Source organism: Lycium ferocissimum, chromosome 1, assembly GCF_029784015.1.
Source record: "Lycium ferocissimum isolate CSIRO_LF1 chromosome 1, AGI_CSIRO_Lferr_CH_V1, whole genome shotgun sequence".
Classification (NCBI taxonomy): Eukaryota; Viridiplantae; Streptophyta; class Magnoliopsida; order Solanales; family Solanaceae; genus Lycium; species Lycium ferocissimum.
Window position 1 is genome coordinate 15,013,600 of NC_081342.1, and position 26,054 is coordinate 15,039,653.

The 26,054-nt window shown below is 35.6% G+C and overlaps 3 protein-coding genes across 4 annotated transcripts; 1 reads left to right on the plus strand and 2 right to left on the minus strand.

The window, feature by feature from the left end:
• Positions 1 to 50: 50 nt before the first annotated feature.
• On the plus strand, positions 51 to 6,811 carry LOC132049639 (uncharacterized). Its single transcript, XM_059440514.1, has 13 exons — positions 51 to 211; positions 820 to 1,480; positions 1,989 to 2,073; positions 2,178 to 2,267; positions 2,421 to 2,494; positions 2,939 to 3,023; positions 3,110 to 3,199; positions 4,096 to 4,226; positions 4,676 to 4,757; positions 4,829 to 4,876; positions 5,166 to 5,238; positions 5,343 to 5,446; positions 6,474 to 6,811. Exons 1-13 carry the CDS (start codon positions 58 to 60, stop codon positions 6,582 to 6,584), a joined length of 1,788 nt encoding a protein of 595 aa, XP_059296497.1. The 5' UTR covers positions 51 to 57; the 3' UTR covers positions 6,585 to 6,811.
• A 321-nt stretch (positions 6,812 to 7,132) lies between these two features.
• On the minus strand, positions 7,133 to 14,324 carry LOC132049649 (uncharacterized). Its single transcript, XM_059440525.1, has 6 exons — positions 13,950 to 14,324; positions 11,436 to 11,500; positions 11,048 to 11,334; positions 8,331 to 8,402; positions 8,183 to 8,245; positions 7,133 to 7,456 (listed from the first exon to the last, which is right to left on the minus strand). The coding sequence occupies exons 1-6, from the start codon at positions 14,054 to 14,056 to the stop codon at positions 7,412 to 7,414; spliced, it is 639 nt and encodes a 212-aa protein (XP_059296508.1). The 5' UTR covers positions 14,057 to 14,324; the 3' UTR covers positions 7,133 to 7,411.
• Positions 14,325 to 16,768: 2,444 nt separating this feature from the next.
• LOC132049659 (uncharacterized) lies at positions 16,769 to 25,561 on the minus strand. Of its 2 annotated transcripts, none has more exons than XM_059440536.1 (11): positions 25,316 to 25,561; positions 23,708 to 23,803; positions 22,466 to 22,542; positions 20,856 to 20,932; positions 20,591 to 20,651; positions 19,862 to 19,929; positions 19,679 to 19,760; positions 19,433 to 19,516; positions 19,239 to 19,337; positions 17,742 to 17,861; positions 16,769 to 17,108 (listed from the first exon to the last, which is right to left on the minus strand). In XM_059440536.1, exons 2-11 carry the CDS (start codon positions 23,799 to 23,801, stop codon positions 16,926 to 16,928), a joined length of 945 nt encoding a protein of 314 aa, XP_059296519.1. In that variant the 5' UTR covers positions 23,802 to 23,803; positions 25,316 to 25,561; the 3' UTR covers positions 16,769 to 16,925. The 2 variants fall into 2 exon arrangements, with proteins under 2 accessions (XP_059296519.1, XP_059296516.1); XM_059440533.1 differs by having other exon boundaries at positions 23,708 to 23,851.
• Positions 25,562 to 26,054: the final 493 nt, after the last annotated feature.

Consider the following 26,054-nt stretch of genomic DNA (forward strand, 5'->3'; position numbering starts at 1 on the left):
AAGTAGGATGAGTTTTTTCTAACTTTCTTCCACGCCATATTTGTTTTACATTTTGTGATGCCGGAACAAGCTCTTCAGGATTCAACAATGGCGGAGATATCTGAATCACCAAACCCTAACTCGGATTTGGACCCTCAAACAATGCGTAAAACAAAGCCTGGATTGAAGCGTTTATTTCTCACACTAACTGTCTTCATCTCTTTCCTCATCGGTAAAACCCTACACTTTCTTCATTCCATTTATTATCTTGTGTAACACTTTTCTCTTTTTGATAGTCTAACGAGTTAATTTTTTCATATGCCTTAATTATGGTGATTTATACTAGTAGTTTTTAATGTAGTTTACAAATATGTAAATTTTATTTCGAAAAACTTGAAGATCTTATATTCAAACACACATTCAAAAATTAAGTAGGCCTTTGCCCTTGAAAACCAAATATTTTTAATTTCTTTTGGAATTTTTGAAGTTGGAGTTGAAGATGGAGTTGCGTTTGGTTATAGTTTTTGCAAAGAATATTTGGTCGTTTGAATGTACTGAAAGTGAAAAAAGTGAAAAATAGAGTTTTAGGTGTTTTCCAAATTCCAATTACAACTATCTAGAATTTTCATAGCCAAACGCTAATTTTCAAATAAAGTGAAAAATTTTCCAGGAAAAAGTGAAAAATTCTCAGGGCCAAACAGGTCCTAAGAAGTTTGAATCTCGAAAAGCGAAAAATGTCACATGAATTTGGACTTAGGGATTATCGTTTTTCTGTGTATTTAAACTCTCATTTTCAAAACTCTTATCAATTTATTCTTCTATTTCTTATGTATAATACAGCTTTGCCTTTCTTACTAAAGTCAATAGAGATTTACCGAGCACCATTGCCATTTGAAGACATAGATTTACTATCAATGGAAATGGAGAAGAATCATTTGTTGTTTCCTTGCCAATTTCAAGCAGTTTTTGTGAACTTCAATGACATTACTGATGTAAATGAGCTAGGGCTCTTAATCAATTCCCATATGCAAAAATTGACTTCAGAAAATACTCAGACTTGTGGCACGTGTGGGAACAATTTTACCGTAGCAGTAACTATTGATTCCAATTCTAACTGTATTAATGGCAACGATAAATGGCAATGCGGTGTGTTGAATGGATTCGATAAGTCGAATGATCATGATGAGGATTTTGATGAGTATTTGGAGTCGATATTGGATGGTAAGAATAGGAATGTTTATACGGTTGTGGTGGTGAATAGGAAGGATGAGGAGGATGTTAGAGTTGTTGTTGGTAAATATAGGCATGCTTGGATAGTAGGAAAAGATTCTGTGGAGAAAGCTGCTGAGAAAATGGCAGAGATTTTTGTCAATGTGTTTGTGAATGGTGGGAAGGAAGAAGGATCAATTCGTGGGGAATTCATGCCGGTAGGTGCAGATGGAAAGGTCGTGCTTTCGTTCAGTCTTTTGAATTCGGATCCGCATGATTGGGTTTATGATTGGTAATCACTGGATCCTAATTTACTTATACATTATTTCTCATTGCCAATAATGGAGTATAGTGTTTCTGTTACTCCCTTAGTTTCAATTTTTTTGTCTGGTTTTGACTTGGCACGGAGTTTTAAGAAAGTAAAGAAGACTTTTGAATCTTGGTCTTAAACTAAAGATATGTCGAATGTACCAAAATGTCATTTAATCTTGTGGTCTTAAACATGCCATGTGTAAAGTTGGAATTAAAGAGTTGCCAAAAAAAGGAAAAAGGCATTCTTTTTGAAACCGATTAAAAAGGAAAGTGAGTCAAACAAATTGAAACGGAGGGAGTTTTGTTTTGAACTAACGATGTAGAGTGTATTGGTTAATATCTCTGTAGCTTACTTGCGTTGCTGAAGTTCATATGTTACGAATGTCATATGTTTATCCTTGTTTAGGTAATACCGAATCAAACATAGGTAATACCGAATCAAACATATTACCTCTTTACTCATTTAAAATATAATCATCTATTTACAGGGATTTTCAGGAGTTAGATGAGATTCTGCTGGCTCCTGCTGTGGATGCTTTAAGACCAGTTGCTGATATTAGTGTGGAAAGCCAGGTTAGCTGTCTAACCTTTATATTCTTATACCATTTAAGGAGTTAGGGTATATCTTTTCTTTGGTTCCTTTGAACTTATACTTATTGAGCTCTTTTGTATTGCAGGTTCTATATCATACTCCAAAGTCTTCATATTCATATTGGGATGACATGCAGGGTAGCTACATTTTCAGTACAAAAGATCTTCCTTTTTTTGTAAGTTAACTTAATGACTAATGTGAATCTGACATTCTTATTGATGGTCAAAGTATTGAATAAAGCCCCCCAGCCCACCCGCACCTCCCAAAGAAACGGAAAGGACAGAAAATCAAACATCATCCTGATTTGTATAATATCTATTTTTTGTAGGTAAATTCAAATGAATGGCACTTGGATACTTCAACAGCAGCTGGCGGGCGGTCAAAAGTCCTGCATTTTGTGTTGTATGTTTTTGATTCTTTTAACAGTTTCCCTTAATGGATATCTCATTTAAAGAATAACTTGCAGAAGCTTCGATCACTGATGTTACATTGTTAGCTTTTTATGCTTTGATATTTGTGAACTGACAGTATAGTATGTGGAATATCATTAGCATAGCATCTACTCGTTAAAGTATTTTTTTCCCCATTTGTTTTCAATGGAAATTGTTGACTTTGAATATACTTGTTTAGGCAAAAGAGAAATACCACTGTGTTCCGTATTTGATAACTCTTTGAGGATTCTGCCCAATCCTGTTCAAGTCTACTGCTTAAGGTCAAATTCTGACATGTATTCTGAAAAAGAAGAAAACGAGTTCTTTGAGCACTCTGCATTGCAAAATCCAGTCATGTTAAATGATTGTTCTTTCATATTTAGTAAAATATAGTAACCGGGTTTCCCAATACCAGATATGTACCATCTGCAAAAGAGTGCCCTCTAAAGTTGCAGTTGCCAAATGGAGAGATGTCCATGACAAATGGTTTTATATCACCGGTGAGTATTAAATTTATTGTCTCGATGTTTATATCTGTGTTGACCATTTCATATATTATCATGTAGTCTAATACAGTTGATTCCAGATGTGGGGTGGTATTATTGTTTGGAATCCACCAGCCTGTGTAGAGAATTCTCAAATGCAACAACTTTCCAGGCACAAAATTTCCTCTGAAGTAAGCAGCCTCTCCTTATGATGTCTAACAGTTTAAAAGCCAAGACGAATGAGCCGCATTGGGAAAAAGATTTAAGACTATACAGTTCTGCGACATGGCCGTTCCTTTTCTTTGAGTTTTTTTTTTTTTTTTTTTTTCTGAAAAGAGAAGGGAGGTGTTATGATGCCTATATATATCTATGCATTCTTCACATGGGTTTTAATTTGTTGTATTTTTTTCTGTTATTCGTGCACTTTCACCTGCACATACAATCTTGTCCATATGCATTTAGTTCCGCTTTAAATGGTTGTTACTTTGGCAAACTGAGTATATTAGGCATGTTTATGTAGCTGAGTATATTTGCACGCATGCATGTGTGAGAGATTTCACATGAAAAATATGTTTACCTGGATCATGAATCCATAATGAGAAAGTGGGAAATAATTCTGATCAACTTTAGGAAGTTGGAGGCTTGGAGCTTCATCTTTGTTTAGATGGGCTTTATCAAAATCAACAGCAAACTTATCTCACTGTTGAAGTAATTTCTACATTGATTCCTTGTTTCTTCATTCTTCTTCTTCTTTTTTTTTTGTTTTGTTGTTGTTTTGTTGTTTTGTGTGTTTCCTATGTTTATCTGTCTACTAAGGAAGTGGTGCGCAATGTTGATTTCATGCAATCTATTTCTTCCCTAACACTAGAGTAAGAGGACACAAGGATATACTGCAACCTTCACTGATTAAGAAGCGGATATACTGAAACTTTGTACATTCTACGGCATATTCTCTAATTGAACGGCCAAGAATGAACCCCTTACTTTTTGTAGGGGAAATAAAGAAAGAATCATGTGATGGTCATGTCTTTGTTTCTTTTCTATGTTTTTCACAACATAAGATTGACAAATCCGCATTCTGAAACAGGAGTTGAAGATGATTTCCGAAGTTTTCATGGGACAGTTGCGCCAGCTATTTGGTCTGAAGTCTGAGAGCCTTTATGTTGGTGGATCTGCCACATCTGTACTTTTAACCAGCGAAAAAGGCTTTGCAGAATGGTAAGATACTGCTTAGGATGGATAAAGGTGGAATGTAAGAATCAGCTTAAGAACATTGCATGCTTGCTTAAATAAAACTAAACCACTGATGTAAGTGGATTCATATCTGATAAGAACCATTTCCTTTTTCATTTTCTATTGGATATAAGTGTATTTAGTCACTAAAACTTCAGCCTTTCCTCGATTTGTGTCAGAATCTCCTTGTTGCATATATATATATATATATATATATATATATATTTTTTTTCTTTTTTTTTTGAAATAATTTGGGGATTGAAACACTTTTTCTTGGTGAATGTCATTATATGTTGTTTTACGCAATTGTCTGATTGCAAAACTATCATTTGATTTCAATGGCGACACTTTTAATTTAACTTGATTCAATTTAGATGCAGATATCCTAAGGGCATGTATTTGATCAGATGTCATTCTAAAAATTCTTGTTTTAGGGAGTTGGACGTGTTATCTAGGCATCACACATGTTTCAATCTTCTTCAGTGTGGCACCACCCTTGGGTCTCTCTCTCGATTGGTGGGTCATCAGCTGCGACTCCTTTCTGCTTACCTTCATTCTTGTAGGTTTTGACACTTTTCTCCATCCAGGTTCAGTCACTTCCCAGGATGATCATCAGGGATGAAATAGGAAAACAGGTCAGAGTTTTACTCGATGAACTTTTTGTAGCTTCATAGTTTTCAGTGGTAAATATCTAACTTATTTAAATGTACCTTCTTGTTCCCCTTCAGAAAATATTTGTTTGAATCTAATTACTTATCTAGCTTTTTCCTGAGTTCATTAAAGTAAAAAGGATCTGTCTTCTTCCGTTTAAAATATGTTGCTTGTGGAATTTTATGGTTTAACATATTGGTGAACTCTTTTTACATCACCTATCAAAACATATTGGTAAGTTATCAGCACTCATAATTCTGACTAATTGATCAGGTAAAGTATTCTCTTGAAGCTGCAAAATTATCTCTGGGCAATGTGTCCTTAGGATATTCCGATGCTTCTGCTGGTACGTTTCCCTTGGTATTAGTAATTCGACATGGTTACAACTAGTAATTGCCTTGTGCACTTCTCTTTATAAAAATTCTAAAAAGTATTCTTGTTTATTGTCAGTTTACTCGAGAAAAGCAAGAGCTTTAGCAGAGGATGCCTTTTATCATCCATCTATGATGTCCGTGAGCTACTACTCATTTGAGCACTGTTTTGCTGTATATTCGGTAAGGTTCATGTCACTGAAGTATAATATATTGAGATGGCATTCGCAAGTTTTTAGTACTGTTAACAATTAACTATAAGATCCCACTTTCTTCGACTCAGTGTCCATCTCCTTTTAGTAATTACACTTAACTATACCACTTCCACTTTCGTGTCAAAGGTAGGATATGGTAGGGCACATGTGCATAAGCAGATTTCAGTTCTGCGTGTCTTCTGTGTATGAAATTATGTTACACAACGAAGACGACCAGCATATTCAATTGGTTATTTCCTAGTGCAATTATTAAAAGCACAAGGCTTTGGAGATACTCCCTCATCAAAAAGAGTGTCCACTTAACCTTTTTTTTATTGGGTCAAAAAGAGTGTCCACTTATCAAATCATGAAAGAATTGATCTTACTTTTCTAGATTTGCCCTTATTAAGTGCTATGTGATCAAATCTCAATACCTATTTAATTAGGGACAATTTAGTCAAATTACCTATTTTTTTTCTTGGAGATAGTATTTTCTTTAGGGGTGTGCAAATGGCTAAGTGGACACTCTTTTTGATCCCGGAGGAGTAACATTTAATGTGTGTTTACTGCTAATGGGGAGGAGTGTTGCTTGAAGGATATCTACATGTCTCTTTGATACGAAGAAATATCTAGGAACACATTTATAACCTGTGGGTGGGAAGTTTACATATAGAGTAAGCTTCGATACTTTTGAGTTGACTATTCTAATTCTAGCTTCTTGTTCTCTTTTTCTTCTGTGATACCATAGTGATAAAATCTGACAGCACTGAATTTAGTTAGTTTCAGTGACTTGCTTTTCGCATTCGTATAATTTAAGAGGCTGCATCAGACTCATTTTGCACTTCTCAATTTCACTTCTGATTCTTTCATTTTAAAGAGTAACTAGGGATTAACATTCTTTCTCTACTTAATGCTAGCGATAGTGTGGATTTTATTCTCATTCCATCACTTGTAGTCCAACAAGGAGATTAATCTGGATGGAGGAAATAAATATTTATCTTTGTGTTGTTATGCAGCCATTCTTTCTGCCAGTTGCACTGCATGTGCTTCTTGCAGTCATCAGAGAATGGAAAAGATACAAAGTGGAAAACAGAAAGTATCTTGCATGGAAGGACAAACTTGAGTAGCATGTCGGAATCACAGATAAAACTTGATGTGGGTGCTTGTAGCCAAATCTGAAAGAGTGGAAGAACAAAAACTGGTGTCGATGGGCAATGCAGAAGTTTTGTGGGAAAAGCTTGTGAGGCTTGATTGGAGATAACACCTCTGTGGTGCTGTACCCGAAAAGTTTTGGATCCACAGTGAGATATGAACTACATTCCGTGAAGAATTTGTATAAAAATTGACTAGATACATATCAACGCACAATGCAAAATTTTCTTTTTGTACAATTCATTGTCATAGTTAAATTTGTCTCCGAGATTAAGACTTCGACTGAAATACACTTGCCTGCCACAATGATGATGCAGAAAAAATTGTTATCACTTGATTCTAGCAATGAATTGAGGAATTCTTTACTACAGAATGGAACAAGTATAGTGATAATGAGGATGTCACTTTATTTGGTTGGGAAAATGGAAACTTCACATTAATGAAACATCGATTTATCTTCAGGAGAAGTGGACAAATGATAATAGTACTGAAATAAGATTATAGAGAACCTAAATACGGGATGAAGCAGCAAAATTTGGCTTCCAAATTACATGACAAGCAACCAATAAAACCATTAAATTATATGCCGTTAAGGCCTAGCACATCTTTAAATGTTCCCATGTTGTACATGGTGAGAGCTCTTGCTTACCACACTTACTGATAAAACCCAAAAAATAAGCAAAGAAAAGAAAAAGTTAAAAGGAAATAAATCCGGAAAGAGACTTGTACAGTTAAAACACAAGCCTGCTGACTTGTTGGATGGCAGACCAATGAATAACCCCAGCAAAGGAATAAGATGTAATCAGATTCTAGTCTCCAGTGCTAATATTATCTTCTTCCTTGGACCCTGAAACAACCAAAAGGGACAGCTTTCAATCAGCATGTAATAAAAGGGACATCTATCCATGTCATTCCACTAGCACAACTCCAACAATAACCCCCCAACCGCAAAACACATGCACACACAAAAACAAAATAGTTTACTCCCTTGGTCCCATTTGACGTGAAAGTGTCTAATTGGGTAATAATAGGACTTTTGATATGTAAGCTAAATATATGTGAAGCACCAGAAGTATCCTTTAAAAAGACCAAGGTGAGAGTTCAACATGTCTTTTCATTTTTGCTCTTTTTGTAAAAGAATGAACTTTTACATCAATTGAATCTCAACAAGACATGTCATTAAGGTAAAATGGGGATGTTATGATTAAATAGTTTCCCAAACAAGAAATGTATCATTCTTTCTAGGACAACTAAAAGGGAAAATGTATCACATTAAAATGGGACAAAGGGAGTAGCTCAGAAACAAAATGTTTTTGGCTGAAAGTCCAAGCTATCACCACGTGGTCACCTTGAAATGCCTAATCTCTCGAATCCACATGACTATAGAGACTGTCAAACCAAAGAAGCTTACCAGAAACATTTATTGGAAAATCTCTCTTATGAAAAACAACGCCTACTGATTTGAACCTTTTTCACTATGATTTCTCTTCCCATTCATAACAATTAACAAGAAAATGAAAAACAGGAAGTCACAATCTTCAAATGAATTCTCACACAAAATCAGGCTATTTACCATTGGTATTCCAATAGCTTTAAGATCTTCATCTGTCATGTGCACAAGAGCAGCCATATCAACCTGCAAGAAAAGCACGAGGAGAAGGTGATTTGCTGCAGCACTTTAAACTAAATTAAAAAGAAAAGAGCAGCAGTAATTTACATACTTCTTCAGCTTGAAATGTAATTGCATACTTCTCAAGACCCAATGATTGTAGAAAACTATCCACTGATTCCGCCTGCAAAAAATGTATAAACCCTATATGTAAGAGCAGTCCCACATAATGTACTCTGGAATAGCGCGCACACATACTTAACTAGTTTTCAACCGTTTTAATATATTATGTGATAGCTGATAAAATCAAGGAAAAAAACCAGAGTACTCAGACTAGTAGAATGAACATAGATAGCCGCAACCACCAATTATACAGTAGTAAAACAAGCAAAGCAGATGGTCTAATTGCACATGAACAATTAAGAAAAGCTAAAGAAATAAGGGATGTGTAGATCAAATGCAATATGCTCACCACATATGATGTCACTAAAGAGCAATAACGTAACAAAACAATGCTGTGAAACATGTGAAAGTGTGTTGGAAGACGTTGAATGGTAAGACTAGAAAGAAAAAATATCTCTGCGAAGTCTTATAGAAAGAGTAAGATTTGGCAAAGACCAATGACGCACTCATAAGCACTACAGTTTTAATTCCATTCCTGTTTACTGTAAACCAGCACAGTCGGAAGTGGAGGTGTCGAATACGAGCATGAAAGGTGTCGGATTTGCCTAGACCGTTAAATTCACAAAGGAGTCGAGAATAAACTGCGGACATAAGTTCAGAGCTATGGTGCATGCCACAACGTTGTTAAAGTCGGGCTAGATTGACAGGACACTTACCATTGGTATTCCCATAAATTTCTGGACTAGATTGACATGATTTTAATTCAAATATTTCTTCTCATTGTAGGCTTTTCAATCTCGCCCCCCATAATTGTTGTTTGTAGTCAAGGACAAAACTTTGGACATGGATCGAGGGATACAAAATCATTTTGGCACATGGGGGGGGGGGGGTGATGCTAGAGAAGCACAAGTCATTTTGGTTGGCAGGCTATATAAATCATTGCATTAAAAGCATAGGGGTTTGGTTTCCCATATCTTCCTCTTTCCTTTCCCACACATAGGGGGGGCCTGATGCTAGAGAAGCACAAGTCTTTTTGGTGGCTCCAGCCTGCCATTTATCCTAATATAGTAGCCAAAATTTCCACTCATATATAAAGCATAAAGCTTCCCTAATCCTTTGATAAAGCTGCTTGTGGCCCATATGTCATTCAAAAAAATTAATGGCCTCTACTTTTGAAGCTGAGAAGAAGTCTGGCTACCTCTCTTTCAACCACCAATTCCTAACTCAGATGTTGAAGAGCATACAACCCTCATTGTGGTACACTCTATTAGCACTATAAAGTTGAGGCAAAGGAGTATGTGCGTCAGAATATATCATCCATGGGCATTAAGGCACTCTACTTAAAGGATCTTACCTTATGTTGACCGAGCATATTCCCAGATTCATTTAAAGTACCAAGAATCTTTGCGGCTTCCATTGGATTCGCTGGTTGAAGAGACGATAGCTCACTATATAGAGATCAGCTAGCACAAAGGGAAGAGATGCCTCAGCGATTGATATTTAGAAAGGTTGGGTTGATTTTCCCTATGCATATGTTGCAATGACACAGTTACTCCAGCCATATTTTAGAATCCAGTGAGCAGAGCTGAGTCCTCGCCACATCATAGGCATACACAACAAAATCAAATACTTATGCCCATAAAAGCTCCTACCAAACTGGAAAAAGTAAATTCTACACAGTTGCTTAAGGAAATAAGGACCAACCAAGAAGCACTTGGAAACAAAACACTCAACATTCACAAAACTCAACCCTGGAAATAAACAGCCAGTAGGTGTCAATCTTCTAGACAACTGTGTACATGACCTTGATTCGGTTCTTAGTAGTTCTAAATTTTTGGAATGACCCAGTGCAGAGGCAAAGGTGTTTGCTTTTGAGAGTTCTTTACTGGTCCGATTCCATAGGCCAGAAAAATATAAACATCCAGCAGGTAAGTGGACATAGCTATGAGCCATACCAAATAAATTTGACTACAAATGAAGTTACCAACCAAAAAAGGGTTTATATTGGTCATGTATTACATTTAACAGTAACCTAACACTCCATCTGGTTCTGGCTTATGCGACCCTTTTTCCTTTTATTTAGTATGTTAAAAAAGAAGGACCGCTTTAAAATTTGAAATAATTTAACTTAAACTTCCATTTATCCTGAATGACGAACTTTTATAGCCACACAAATGTTATGCCGTATTTAAAATGACAAATTTCAAAAGTCCGATAGTCAAACAAATGCTACTTACGACGTGTTTAAGACCATAAGTTTCAAAAGTCTTTCGTTCTTTCTTTTTTGATAAGAAGTCTTTCTTTCTTTCTTAAACTTTGTGGCTAGTCAAACAGGGTCACACAAAATGAAGCGGAGGGAGTAGTATAAACCCTATTGGCATTAGGGTTAGGATTGTTCCAAGCAGGAAACTGACCCACTGAATATATAATAAGATATAGCAACCATCAGCAAAATTTAAGGAGCTAATAACTAAAGAACTGAAAGTAAGGAAGACGGTATAATGTAAAGCATGCAACAGGTTACTTTTGTCTAGTGCACTCTATTACCCTTCTATGTGGGAGGTTGCTGAAAGTTTATCTCTTTTTCTTACTGGGGGTCGGGGCGTGTATTTTCACATTTTAATAGCAATATCAGGATTTGGTAAAGAAGTAATACTATTGAAAAGGAGCTTATTGGTGACTCTAATTTGAGTAAGGAGATCTTGCCTTTTGCTGGGACTTCTTCTTTGAAACTGTGCTGGCAACCTTTTTGGTCTCCATGGCAGGAGCTTCAGCTGTGATGCTTCTCCTGACAGGTTTACTTATCTCAGGAGCCACCTTCATCTTTGCTTTGGGGGGATCATTTTCCACTGTTTGTGAGTATACAGTACCAGAGAGCTTTTCACGCAAATCCCTCATACCTCCAGAGACAGAACCTCTAACACTTTGAGTAGCTTGTTGGATACTTTTCTTTTGGAGTTTTAGACGAAGATCCTTAGTACCAATTCTCTGGCCTATGAAAGACCATAAACAATATCAAAATTTTTAGTGCAGCAATCACAAGTATATTGCCTAATGAATAAGTAATATCTAACTGAATCTAATGGCGCCATACTTGATCCCGGAGCTTCACCATACTCGTAAAGATCATGCTCCCATTTATCATCATCTTCTCTGTGCCTACAAAATAGATTACAATAATTGAACCAGAAAGTTAATAGGACTACACCAAATGAGGCTTAAAGCAGCAAATATAAGCATGAGTGAAACTCGTATACTTAAAATATCACTACTAGTACTTATAAATAATTGCTTTTTGCTAATTCGTCCAATCCTCCTTCAAAAGAGGAGATGCCTTGAAGGGAAGAAAGTTAGTGTACAGCATCTTCAATACAAATGTTTATGGCTTTTGGCTTTTTGGTGTAATCTACAGGTTGTAAAGGATGAAGTTAGTATGTTAGATTTCATAGAATATTTACAAGAATAGGACCTTGTTGCAGTCTTGTAGAAATCCTTTTTTTCCAAAAAAAGAAGGATTGCAGACTCTTGTACTGCCTTAGCACCAATTTGGTGCTAAGTTGCTGTCTTTTACTACATAATCTACTCACCTTCTCAAAAAGAAAAGAATGCATCTCCCAATCCTAATCATTAGATTGACTGACCCTCTATGTTTTTGAACGTCGAGTAGATAATCCAATCTAAGAGGGCCCAGAGCCCCCAAGGGAATTTATTTGGTTTCGAACTCCAATAGGCAGTATGGAAGTAAAAAGGAGGCAGGCCAAGTAAGAAACAACGACACCTTCCTGGAAGATAATTAACCATTACACGAATGCTCTCAATGCCTCTATTTAACAGGTACACGCAGTTTTAAAAATATTCAACTGCCTAAACTACATTTAATTGAATCAAATTGTGCCCCAAAAGAATTAGAATCCTAACAATAAGTTTGCCAATACAACTTTAAACTGCTACGCCCTCTGTCCCATTAATTGTGCACACCTTGCTTTTTAATCTGTCCCAAAAAGAACGAGGACTTATTAAAGGCATATCTGGGGGAGAAAAAAAAGAACTAGCATAGGGTATGAAATCCTTGCTGACACCTTTCCATATTTAGAAATTCAATTTTAAACTTTTTTTTTTTTTTTTTTTATTACATAGGTGGTAGGGGAAGGGGAGGGTATTACAAGGTGGGGAATCGAACCCTCACCAACAAGGTGAAAGTTCATGCCGAGGAACACGGTTGATTTTCTCCTCTCATGGCACAAACAGGATATGCATAAAGCGTCGGGTTACATCTGGAAGTCTATCCCAGCAGTGGTTTGGCGGGTCGCATGGAGAGAGAGAAATGCTAGAGTTTTTGATAACAAAAAGGTCAATGTAGTTAATCTAAAGCACAAATGTATATTTTTGATTAATTTTTGGTGCAACATAACCTCGGCAAATGTTTTAGAGCCGGAGGCGTTGGCTGAGTTTCTTAGTTCTTTACACTCACTGTAAAGTTATCTTTTGTACTTCTGTCCAGCTTTTTCTTAAAGTTGGCCCCTTCTTTACATCAATAAAATTCTTTCAGTTACCTATCAAAAAAAAAGGTGAAAGTTCAAGTAGTTAACCAACTGAGCTACTAAGATCCCCAATTTTAAACTTTTCATATTACCCTTAATGAGATAATTTACAGCAACACAAATATTTTTTGCTTGTTTTAGACATCAAATTTCAAGTCTCTTTCTTTCTAGTCAAGCACAGTCACAAAAAATGGGACAAAGGGAGTACTATCTATTCAAAATAAGAAGAAGAAAAAAAGCTTTAAACTGGTATTACAATTTACACGCGTCTTGTGCGTGGTAAAACGAAGACCATGACAACACTCTTTGTACCAAGCAGATACAGAATATTGGTCTTGTTAATACCAATCCTTTACTCGACTGAAGAAAAAAGCTGACTTCAATTACTCCCTCAGTCCCAATTTAAGTGTCTTACTTCCCTTTTTGGTCTTTCCCAAAAAGAGTGCCTCTTTCTATATTTAGTAAGTTTTACAGTTCTAACATACTACATGGCAAGTTTAAGATCACAAGATATAAAAATCTCCCTGCCTAGTCAAACTAACAACACCAACATACCCATTGTAATCTCACAAGTAGGGGGGTCTGGGGAAGGGTAGTGTGTAAGCAGACCTTATCCCTACCCAGTCAAACTAAGGACCCGGTTGGCCATAAGAATTATTCACTTTTTTCTGGATTTTTTTTTCACTTTTTTCAAAAATAAGTGTTTGGCCATGAAAATTCCAAATACAACTTGAAGTTGTATTTGGAATTTGAAAAACAAGCAAAACCTTGTTTTTCACTTTTTTCACAATCAAACCTTGTTGAAAAAGTACATTTCAACAACAAAATATTATTTGCAAAAACTATGGCCAACTCCAACTTCAAAATTCTACAAAAAGTGAAATTCTTTTTGGTTTCTATGGGCAAACGCCTACTAAGACACTTAAAATTGGGACGGAGGGAGTAGTAAATAAAACATCTAACCAAAATGCATAGTCACAAATGTACACAAGCACATAAGACATGAAAAAGCTGAAAACTTTATAAAAAATGTGAAGCAATTAGAAATAATGGTTAAGTGTAAGCACCTCTTGCCGGAAATTAGTCTCCGGCGATCGTAATCATCAGAAGTGTTGCCGTTAAGCCTATCTTTTACAGACCTCTTTGTCACTGCCTCCACCCGATCAGCATACATCGTATTATGGCCCCCACGCACTCGAACCCTAACCCTAATTATGCACTTCACTTATTACACACACGAATTGGGGGAAACTGAGAGAGAGAAGGCAGGGATTTGGGGGAAGTAATTCACGAGTGGTTTTTGGGCAGATATTACTATTATTATTATTATTCTGCTAAGCTCTTTCCCTAATATTAATCAAAAGGACCGCGATGCAGCCTACTACTCTCTCTAATTCACTGGATACCGGATAAAGATTCGGGTTGGGCCCGGGTTAAGATAAATGGACAGTGCAAAGTTTAAATAAAAAAAATTTCGCGAGATATAAGTTTATGTTTTGGAATGTTGATGTCCAATAAGTTAAGCCCCCGTGACCCTTAAAAGATGTATGTCCATTTAAACACTAGCCCATCTAAAGGGCAAAAGTTGAAGTCCAGCATATTTGAAGGACAAATTGTGCAATTTCTTCATTTTTTTTGTGCGAATTACCCTTCACAGGCACTGGTCTTTAATTTATGTCCCTCAAATTGGTGATCTTTAATTTTTGTCTTTCACCTAATTACTTTGAAGTTTTGGATTTGAATCCAAGTTCAGTAAAAAAAAATAAAAAAATCGCAAGATAGAGATTTATAGTAAAGTTAGGCCTTAAAGCAAACTTTTACCCAAAATTAGGCTTTTGGGCAAAAGTTAGGTCTTAAGGCAGAGGTTTATAAAATTCCAATTAATTGAAAAAAATGCCTTAAGGTAGAGCTTGGTAGAGTTTTACCTTGCGAATCCATAATTTATCTTGCGATTTTTATTTTTTTAAGTTTTGACTGAGCAGGGGTTCGAACACGAAACCAAGGGATTTTTAGCTAAGGGTAAAAATTAAAGACCACCAATTTGAGGGTTAGAAATTAAAGACCAGTGCCTTTGAAGGGTAATCATGCAAATGACCCCAACTTCTTCGATACTTTGCCCCGAGTAAAAATTTAGACAAGTTACATATTTGACCGATTTGTCAAAAACAATAACATTCGCTAGCTCTCTCTCTATCTATTATATATTTAAAAGGGAAAAGGTGCAAATATACCCCTCAACTTTGCATTTGTGTAACGACGAGGGCATATATGTATCATTTTTTTAATGAGGGTATATCTGCTCTAAATAAAGAAAGTTGGAGGGTATATTTGTATCTTTTCCCTATTTAAAATTATATATATTGTTGGCTATTATTTTGCAGGACGGATATACATCCCTAAAAACTTTTCGCATCTGATATTTATACTAAGTCAATAAATGCATAACATGAGTTTGTACATGAATTTAGCACTTAAATTGTGGTCAATTAACATGCATTCTCACCTCATTGAATCACTTAACTATAATAAGTTTACACGGTTTGATGTAAATACTGAGTGAATTTTATCCTTTAGCTCGAACACAAATCTCTTTGAACATCCCAACTTTATATATACAGTTTTTACACATCAATATTTTTTTGAACTATGCCTGACATACATCACTTTGGCTAAGTGTCATACACATGCTTTGTCAAGAAAATGAACTCATTAAACCTATAAAATTTTATATTCTTTTTATAACAAAACATAAGGTAAGTGATGAAACTTTATCGCTATACTGACTACACATCTTTCATTAGACCATGTTTGACTTGAGTCTCGATTGAAAACCTCGAGCATATCCTTTGACCTCTTTGAAACCGATCAAATAATGGGAGTGATAGCGATTTTGCTGAGCGAGGTGTTAGATAGTTTGTACTATAAGAGGTCTTAAAATTAAAGAAATACATCTGTTCGTGAAGAGCATGACTATTCATGAAAAGTAATCTCTTAATTTCTATAAATATAAGAACACTCTTGAAATAGAATATAGAAAAATCTAAACAAGCTAAGGACTTTGTTATATCATGAAGGAAATTGCTTGTATTTTCCCAATCTATATATGGACATTATCTTTTTATGCAAAGCTGGTTCTTCACGCCTCAAAGTCATTATCTTCTTCAATTAAATTTACCTATTTTTCTAACACGAGGTAGGTGAGAGACTGGTAGAAGGGGGATTGTCAATGGTAAGGTGAAGGATTTTATGATGATCAAACAACCTCGATGGCAGAGGAAGCTGATGGTTGGTGTTTGAGCGGCATTTTGTTAGTCTTTGTTTTTTAGGTGAAAAGGTGGCGAATAATGATGGAAGTTATTATGGTATACAAAAGACAGTGTAGTGAATAGTCAAAGAGTTGTGTCATTTTTAATGTTGGAGAAAAGCAAATAGTGGTGGCGACGTTGTTATGGCTCTTAGTGGCGGCCGCAGTGATGCATAGTGTGGTGTTTAAATTGATGTAGAAGTGATAAAAAAGTAGACACACGTAGAAAATAAGGGGAGTTGATATATACATAAAATTAAAATTTTAACATAGCTAAATAGCGTAATTTTCCGGCGAAAAGGGTTTCAATTACCCCTTAGCATAAGGTGGCTCCGACGCTGTCTATGATCTCTCTTTAGTTATTTATTGTAATAGATTGAATAAATAGTCTAATTCAAAATCTAGATTCCACTTAGATATTTTTAGTTTAAAAATGTGCAAGACTTACACCAACAAAAGCAACTCACTATGTATTTACAGAAAGAATCACTTTAAAGAGGAGTCCAGAAGGGTACGTAGGCTGTTATACACATCTATATATGAGGGGTGAGGGATGGGCGGGAAGATTAAAATGCATATCATATATATAAGTACATTTATAGGAGAAATTAAGGTTCATAAACAAATAGAATATCCGATTCAGGTTACTATACAAATTCAAGTCCAATGGAAGTAGTAAAATTAGCTAGTGCTCTGTTGATTGTCAGACATCAAGCCTCTAATCCCTGGGGAAACCACCTTACTTTGACAGTAGCCCAAAGAAGGGATTTGTAATGGCAGAGTTCAAAACCATGCCAGCTGATCTCAGTACCGCCATATCGATCTTGTCTCTGCGCAAGACCAAAAAATCACCTCCTCTAACTCTTTCAAACCCACAGAGTTCTAGAAACTGCAGGCCTTCTTTGAAAATCCCGACTCTAGCCTGCCATCCACAAGGAGTGAAATAACATTAACACAAATCCAAAATCCACTTGATCCAAGCAACAGGAAATCACATCATTTGAAATTGGCTAAGTTACAAAAACAAGCTATCCCGACTTCAACCAGATTTCTGATTCACAATTTCGGCCTTGTCACACAGAAAACATGACACTAGAACATGTAAGGCAATCTGGTATGAAAGAACAGTAGAAGGGTATATCTGAAAACAGCAGATTACATCCTTTATTGCTAAAAGTACAGTGAGTGGAGCGGATAAGACACAAGAAGCCAAGACAATAACACATCATTTTACACTTATTGATAGGCTACACATCATACACCATACTTTGGATGGAGGGGGAATGATTTTGAGAAACTGTGGCACACATGGATCCGAGGACATGGATGAATGGACAAGATTAGATTGATGAAGCTTAAGACCCTAATCTACATCTACCCCATTACACAGCCACCACTTACCACATGTCCCCACCATCACATATACACGAGGGTGCAGGGTGAGAGATCCTACTTCCAGCTTCTCTCCTCATACTGATAATTATGTCTCAAACCTTACAATATCAGAAAATGGAGTAAGTTTCATTCTTTTGGCGTGTGCTTAAATAGTATTCACCTGGAAAGCGGGATTACTAAGCCGGATCTTCCTGAACTTTGGTTCATCAGGATTGCTAATGATGTTCCTCACATAAACTAACAGAGATTTGAAGGCCCGTTGCACTTTCGCATCCTCCTCCTGAAACACATGAACTGTTAGTGATATGACATATTGGATGGAACATGGCTTTCAAAGCTGATATCTGATAATTCAGTGCAACTTGATATTTGGCTGAATACATATGGAGGCCCTTGAACTTGTCACAATTTTGCTCTCAGACACCTAAACTAATACTTGTTTCCTATGGAGCACCTAAACTACTAAAGAAGTTAATTAACACTTTTGTTGACATAATATAGTGTGTGTAAGACGCTCTCCCATAAGAGAGTGGAAAGTCTTAATTTTTTTTTTTCTTTTTTAGTTTTCTACTTCTATCTTCTTAACTATAATTTGCCGCCAAGCTCGCCACCATCTGTCTATCTCCACCGTCATAACGTGACAAATGATAAAACAATACATCAAAACCAAAAATGAAAATGAACACGGTGGAAAAAGAACCCTCTTACAGAGACACAACTAGAGTTTGAAACTTCTCTCAGTTTCACCGACGATTAGCATCACAATGCAGAGACATTTTCTTCCACACTTTCAAAGTGGTGACTATCGATAGCATGTTAGATTTGTTCCTCTATTTTTCATTCAATTTCGGAGCCGTGTTTGAAAAAATTACAATGAATTAAACATAAGAACTTCTAGATTTATGGAGTTGGAATTTTCAGAGTGCTGTTTGGGGGTTAGGTGAGAGCCACATGGAAGACAAGATGTTGGGATACTGCAAATTAAGACAAAACTTGATAAAATGAAGAGTAAAAATTATTATTGAGGAAGATTCAACATTCTTGTCCATTTTCCTCTTTTTCTATACAATTTAAAATCAAATTTCACAATCTGCATTTGTCTGTGATAAAGATGTGGCAATTTTCTAAGTCATTTTGTGGTTGGAGAAGGAATATTAATTTGCTCGGGGAAATGGGTTTGTTGTAGCAGAGTTTTCTGGTAGAGAAGCACAATGGGGAGGGGGGCGGCGGAATACAAAGGGAGGGAGAGATTTTTATTTTATTTTTTTTTTTCCTTTTTTCTTTTGCTGCTAATGTATCATTTTATCATTGGTCACATTGTCATGTGATGTAAGTGGCAATTGAATCTCACGCATCTAGCATTTTAAGTTGCTGCAAAAAAAGGTGTTAAATTGGTACAATTCTTAAATAGTTTAGGTGTTCTATAAGAACAAGAATTAGTTCAGGTGTCTAAGAGAAAAACTGTGACAAGTTTAAGGGCCTCCTTATGTATTCAGCCTAGATATTTTATTATGCATATACTGTTACAATTACTTTCCTGAACAACCCGCAGAAAACAGAAGGTCAGAAGCTAAAAGCTTGTTCGCATAAACTTGTAAGAGACTGGAAATTTAATGAGAGCTAAACAGTGAAACAGAAGTGAATGGAATTCAGCTACCTTGTGCTGACGCCTGAGAGATCTTAAGCATTCCCTCAAAACCTCTTTCTTTGTAGGGACATTACCAGATGATGCGGAAAAGTCAACTTCTAAATGATTCTGAATTGTGATTTTCAGGAGAAGAATTTAAAGCAGTCAAAGTAATGAACCCAATCAATCTTAGGAACAATCAATAAAATTGCAAAGCGGAATACCTTTGTTTCTTGCTTTGAGGTTTTAATGGATTTCGAAGATGTAGAGCTATTCATAGATGAACCAAGGCTAACCCTCCTTTCTTCCTGTCAGGACATGAACTCACGATTTATTCCAATCCCCACAAGATCTGAAGTTGGGGATATATGCTGCTTAATCAGGACTAAGGTCCATGTAGTGACAAGTACCGAGAAAAACTTGACTAGCACTGTTTGGACAAGAACCACGAAAACTCGAGTAACAAATACCTTGTCCTGCTGGAGCTTTTGACGAATTCTTTCCCTTTCCCTTCTCTCCTCTTCTTTTTCGATCTTCCGCTGTGCTTCAAAACTGAAACGCGAGCAAAGTGCAGAAACCTAAAATAAGGATTTTTGGCCAAATAAGCACAAGGCATTTTTATAAAGTAACATAGATTCAACTTAGAAAAACACCGTTTCCTCTCATTTTCCTGTGCCATTCGCTTTGTTGCAAGCAGTTCTTTGCCTGCGCGTATCCTCGCCTACAAATAAGCCGAAACATTTAGCATTTTGATAAGCAGAACACCTCCACATATAACAGCTGAACATTAATAGTTCTGTGAGACCATATACACTAGTTTCAAATATAAATATTTGACAGAACCAGCAGAAGCTGGAAATCCCAAAAGAAAAGGTAGAACAACAACTAACTGGCCATTTCTCAGGAATGCGCTCCAGATTATTAGTTTAGTTTCAGTCCTACATATGTAGGGTTTTTGGATCAATGCTTTTCAAATTACTCTATTTAGGTACTGCTTGAATCTTTCCATAATTGCTTCCAGGCTAAGACTTCATGGATTTAACGACTTTGCATAATTGCATCACCATTAATTAATGAAACATGCTTTTTATTGGTTGGCATTAGTCAATAATTGGAATCTAATGTTTAAAGTTGATCCAAATAAGTGGGAAGCAATTTCTGTAAGACGATGCCATCTCTCCAACAGTGAGCCTAGAATCACTGGATTGGGTTGCACTCACTTGTTCACGTTCAAAAAGTATTCAAATCATGAATCAAAAGTTCATCACATCATTCAATCACAGCCATTAGATCTCCCACATTCAACATATTGACAATAAACTTTCCACAATCAGAACTTACACTGGAGAAAGTTCTTAAGAGAATAGGAATATACTCCATACCTTCTCCCTTTCCTTTTCCAGCTTTTTGTCTTCCTCTTCTCTCCTCTTGCGTACTCGCTCCCTAAAAAAGCAGGAATTTCATCCACCAAAAGCATCAGAAAGGAAAAATGTAATAATAGAATTCTGAAAACAAACCATAAGCCAGTCAGAGCAGAGCAGTTTCAAAAGGTAAACAAGAGGCAAGGAGATAATTCTTCCAATGACAGTTTCCAGTATTTGAATTAAATACAAAACCTCCTCACGAAACTTTAATGTAAAATCAAACCTTAGCTCTTGTGCTTTCAACTTTACTTCTTCCGAATCGAAAGTAGGACTGGGTGTTTCAATAATGTCGATTGTAACCTGTATGCAACTATCTTATTAGAACTTTTAGGATTGAGTTGCACAATTAGACAGTTAAAAAAAAAAATTAAACATCAAAGATCACGTGGCCTTAAAAGCGAAACTGCTGTCTCGAAGAGACTTAAATCTATTAGCAAATGGAAAGTCTATAAACAAAAAAATAGAAGATGCAAAATGATACACTCCACATTACTAAGCTTAGCAGCATAAATAAGACTTAATCCAACTAGTTGGTATCACCCATACGCAATTTTTTCTTCCATTGTGTTCTATTTCTCACTAAATATGCATGGGCAAAAAGATTGTAGGTCTTTTGAAACCTTCCACTTGGCTCTATCGCGTCTTCTAAAAAGGATAAAGTCCATGCCACTAAGGTTATTTACACTCTCAAATGCTATTAGGCGCCATCTCCTTTTCCTAAAAATGTGTTAGCTAAAATTAAATCACAAGATAAGACAGTATGTAGAATAGTCTTTCCTACTTCATTCCTAATACTATAACCACATTCCCATGTATTTGGTCGAAATAAGGGAGAAGAAGGAGAAATAACACAGAGCGCAAAAGGCAAACACGCATATCTTGCTAGAAATGGCCAATTATTACGCTTCCAATTTTATAAACATGATTACTTTTCTAAGCACCTCCTAGGTCAAAGGTATACATAACATCCAAACGACACATTGTTAAGCAATTCGAAAGGGACTTTTAAAACAGCAAAACTTTAACTCGATACACGTATATAGTAATTATTCACTACTTATAAGTTTGGTCAATACTTTTTCTGAAAACAACAGGTTAAAATTTTGCAAATTTGAAGCATATTCGGGAACAAATCACATAATATTAAAAAATTTGACAAAAATTAAACATTAAAATCAACATTCCCAATTAAAGTGGATATTAAAAACAAATTGACTTAAGTTATTAAACTCTAGGAACTTATTTGACTTGAAATTTAAAATTCTCAAACAAAATATATTTCTCACTCCCATACTTATTTTGCCAAAATTTGCACCATAGTAGTTTTAAAGACACCACTAATGCATCTAATGAGGAATGTTCTTCTTAGCTTTTTGACTGTAATTATAAAACTTAGAAAGCTCCAGTTAATCATTTTCCTGTAAGCACTAGCCAATTAACTTAATTCACCATCTAACTTAGGTAGCAAGAGAAGTGTAAAAATATTCCAAGGTACTTTACTATACCTCTCTCAAATACCTTATCCGTACTTATAGTAATGACTCACTCTTCCTTGTAGATGCACATAATTGCATATTGTTGTAACTGTTTCATGAATGGATGTCCTAATCTTACAACCAATTGAGGGAGAAACTATTACTCTAAAATGCACTTGGAACTTACAATTAAACTAATTTCTCTCTCTGTCTCTCTCTCTGTCTCTCTCTCTCTCTATACTTATTCTCATCTTAAACGTGACAATCAAAATCACAATGAAATTATCAAATTAACCTGGAACATTGATGTACAAGGTAAATAAGGGCAGCCCTCATTCATCAGTGTTAAGCTACATACCACAGGCATCTCATCAGTCTCTGCATCATTCTCATGATCAATAATCCAATTTACTGCAGCCTCGAGACTTGAATTACCTGAAAGAAGTAATGATTTGCAATCATAAAAGTGGAGAGCTCAGTTAACTGCAAAAGGTAGCATCTAAAAGACAAAACAGTAGGTTAATACCAGAAATAGACAAACTCTCTTTTTCTTTTTGGAGGTGGGATGGGGATGGGGTGGATGTGAAAGCACCGAAGGATGAAAACTGGGACCAGACATGAGACATCTAGAGTGATAACTTCCAAGGTAGTGATCGTGAGCTTGGAGCCGACCTTTCATGCATAAAGAGTTTGGGATGCATTGAAGATACGTGGAAGGAAAATTTGAAGGCTCAAAGGATGCTCAAATGGAGGTTCAAGACCACATTTTGCAAAGACGATCAAAGGATAAGTGACCATTGGTAATTACTATTAGCTATTATGGCCATATTTGTAATTAGTGTCAGCTACTATAGATAGCAACTTGAGTGTTCATTTCTTAGCTAGTTTTGGATAAATGGAGGATCATACTCTTTTGGTGGGTGTTTAGAGATTATCCCCATGTATCTCCTTAATTGACCCTCTTGGATTCATCCCTAGTATGGATTTCAGTACATTCTCTCCCCCCCTCCCCTTGTATTATTTTAATGATTAAATGCTCGTTTAATTCTCGCCAATCTAATTTCTTGTATTATCCTCTAATCATTTCTTGTGAAAGTGATTCCAACAACTATATTTTGGTGCATTTGAACAGAAAGGAATTACAAATGTTTTAATGGAATCTAACTCCAACACACTGCCATCCTAACCCCTGTAAATAGCACTGATAATTTTTTGTACTTGTTAGCTCTCTGGTCTTAGCATAATTAACTCATGTATTGGAGCTAACTACTAAATCTCTCTTGTACTTATTGCATCTTCTTGATGCCTTATTAATGGAGAGAATGTTCATACAAAAATCAAAATACAAGATAAAACTAATTAGTTAACGTACATGCATAAAGTGATTTCTGGAGCTACATCTAAAATGGAAAATTTGAGCAACTTTCCTATACAAAGCTGGATTTTCTTAAATCATATTAAATTAACCACCATATTGCCTAAAGTTTTATACTCTTTCTGAAGGGAAAGGTATGTTATAATTGTCTCCTACACTTTTTAAGCAAATATATGATCAAATCTTTTCCTATAATATTATCTAATACCAGAAGGATGAACATACCAGAAGAACAAAGAGCCTTGGTGGCTTGAGCCTCTGAAAATCCCATTGATTCGAGTTCACTTACCAAGCTTCTGTTAATTTCAGAAGCATCCATCTCTGATTGTCGATATAAATTCTCTCAAAATCAGCAATATTAAACCGCTTCTACGAAACAAATGTTTTTCAACAAGTTATTTAATATATGGAGAAAAGGAGCTTAACTTAAAACAATATGCTCCTTAGTCCTTATATGTATATACTTTTGGCATTGTTTTAATCATAATACTGGACACTAACCAATCAGAAAAAGAAACAAAATCAGAATATTGTATGTAGACAGGCAATATAAAGCCTTTCTGTGCATTCATCTCTCCTGACTGTTCTCTATTTTATGTTGGCAGAAATCAAGAAGATCAAGACTTATACTTCAGAATATATTCGAAGATCCCTAATAGCATAAAATCCCTCCTGAATATAAATGCTTATGTAGAAGCACTTGCCAGTGACAGGCATGAGTCTTCATGTGAATGGTAGCACGATTTCACATTTAAGTCTCAATAATCCTTTTTTTTTGGTTCAGGCATTTAAGTCATAATGGTAATAGACTTTGCTTTGACTTATTTCCTATGGCAGAGGGGTCACGGCCCTTAGATTTTTGTACAAACTTTAGTCATCAATCTTATATTTGGAGTATAAAAGTCATTTCGGTTGTGCTTTATAGTGTGAGAACCATCATAAACATTGTCCACGTAACGCCTAAGTGTAGCAACAACAACAACTAACGACAATGTAAAACTTATTTACATGAGATGGGGGAAAAAGAAAAAAGCATTATCCAACATGTATCGGCATCAAATGAGTGTGGCAACATAAATGGAAATAGTTACTGATTTAATCTATATAACGAGCCTAAAAGTAAATAATCCAGATAAATATGATTCAATCAATTTACACCTAAACAAGTTGATGTTAGCTATATGAACCATTTATATCCATTCCCCTGTATTCGGGCCCATTTCATTCCAGTATAAGGTATAATTTTGTACAAAATAATGTCAAGCCGCCACAGAGAAAGAATTCAATTCAATGTACAGTAACCAGTACGCTATCACTATGAGAAGGATGCATAGGAAGATAAAACCAATAACTGGTTAACCGGATCAAAATGCCTGAAGAAACTAAAAATCGAAAATTATAAAATAACAATAAAAGAACTCCAATTTTGTGAAAGAAAATGGTCAAAAACACACCTAAACTATCACTTTTTTTGTGAGCTTCACACCCAAACTATCAATTGTCCCTTTTAGTACATGAACTATCACCATCTATGCATTAAAGGTGATAGTTCAGGTTGGCAAAATATAGGAAAGGAAAATGGAACAACTGATAGTTGACTTAATCAGTTTTGAGGTGTGTATTAATAAATAGATGATGATAGTTCAGTAGAAAAAGGAAACAACTCATAGTTGAGGTATGAAACTCGCAAAAAATATAGTTCAGGTGTGTTTCTGACCATTAACTCAAAAAAATGCAAAAAAGTTTGCAAGTTGCAACCCCTGTTATAGTGATATAATAATAACACAAATGGGATGGTTTATGAGGGTGGAAAATCAGAAAAAGGAAACATACCTTCTTTTGAGGAAAAGAGAAAATGAGGTGTTTGTGTAGGATTAGAGAAGTGGAGATTAAATGGTCTGATTCTACGGAATTGGGGAAGAACAAAGTGGAGAAGAAGGCCATTGCAAGTTAAGGAAGGATGCTGATTCTTTGTCTCAAGCCTTAAGGCAACTACTTTCTGGGAAAATGGATTCTCAGCAGGGGAATGTCAGCATGCCATACGGACAAGAAAGTAGAACCACCTGGACAGAATTGCAACACAAAAAGTCGGTCACTTATATTCGCTGAACAAGATACATGACAAGATTTAGTGGGCGTTTGGACATAACATCTGTGAAATTAGGAAAAAAGTACCCCCTCTAATTCCAATTTATGCATTAAGTCGGTACAAAAAATAAGGAAATTTTTTAGAAATATACAACTTGATCACTTATATTTCAAAAAATAACCCAAAATATACAAACATATATAGAAATATACAGATATATACAAATATATATAGATATTTATACCAACATATACAAACATATAATAAGGCAGAGAGAGAGGAGAGAGAGTGAGAGAAAAAAAAGTTTGGGTCATTTTTTGTAAGAATTAAAAAAAATGGGTTAATTTTGGTAGCATTGTTGCCCTAATTAACATACGGTGTAATTTTCTCAAAACAAAATGCTATATTTTTATATTTAAAAATAATTTAATTTGATTTTTTTTTTTACTGATAATGAAAAATGATTTACAACACAAGTTTAAA

Coding starts and splice junctions, on each gene's coding strand:
- LOC132049639 (XM_059440514.1), top strand. CDS start 58: ATGCCGGAACAAGCTCTTCAGGATTCAACAATGGCGGAGATATCTGAA. Junction 3,024..3,109: donor CAAATGGTTTTATATCACCG/GTGAGTATTAAA, acceptor AGTTGATTCCAG/ATGTGGGGTGGTATTATTGT. Junction 4,227..4,675: donor GAAAAAGGCTTTGCAGAATG/GTAAGATACTGC, acceptor TTCTTGTTTTAG/GGAGTTGGACGTGTTATCTA.
- LOC132049649 (XM_059440525.1), bottom strand. CDS start 14,056: ATGTATGCTGATCGGGTGGAGGCAGTGACAAAGAGGTCTGTAAAAGAT. Junction 8,246..8,330: donor TTACATTTCAAGCTGAAGAA/GTATGTAAATTA, acceptor CTTTTCTTGCAG/GTTGATATGGCTGCTCTTGT. Junction 7,457..8,182: donor AAGCTATTGGAATACCAATG/GTAAATAGCCTG, acceptor TGGTTGTTTCAG/GGTCCAAGGAAGAAGATAAT.
- LOC132049659 (XM_059440536.1), bottom strand. CDS start 23,801: ATGGATGCTTCTGAAATTAACAGAAGCTTGGTAAGTGAACTCGAATCA. Junction 19,338..19,432: donor CCTCAAAGCAAGAAACAAAG/GTATTCCGCTTT, acceptor ATCACAATTCAG/AATCATTTAGAAGTTGACTT. Junction 17,109..17,741: donor TTAGTAATCCCGCTTTCCAG/GTGAATACTATT, acceptor TGTGGATGGCAG/GCTAGAGTCGGGATTTTCAA.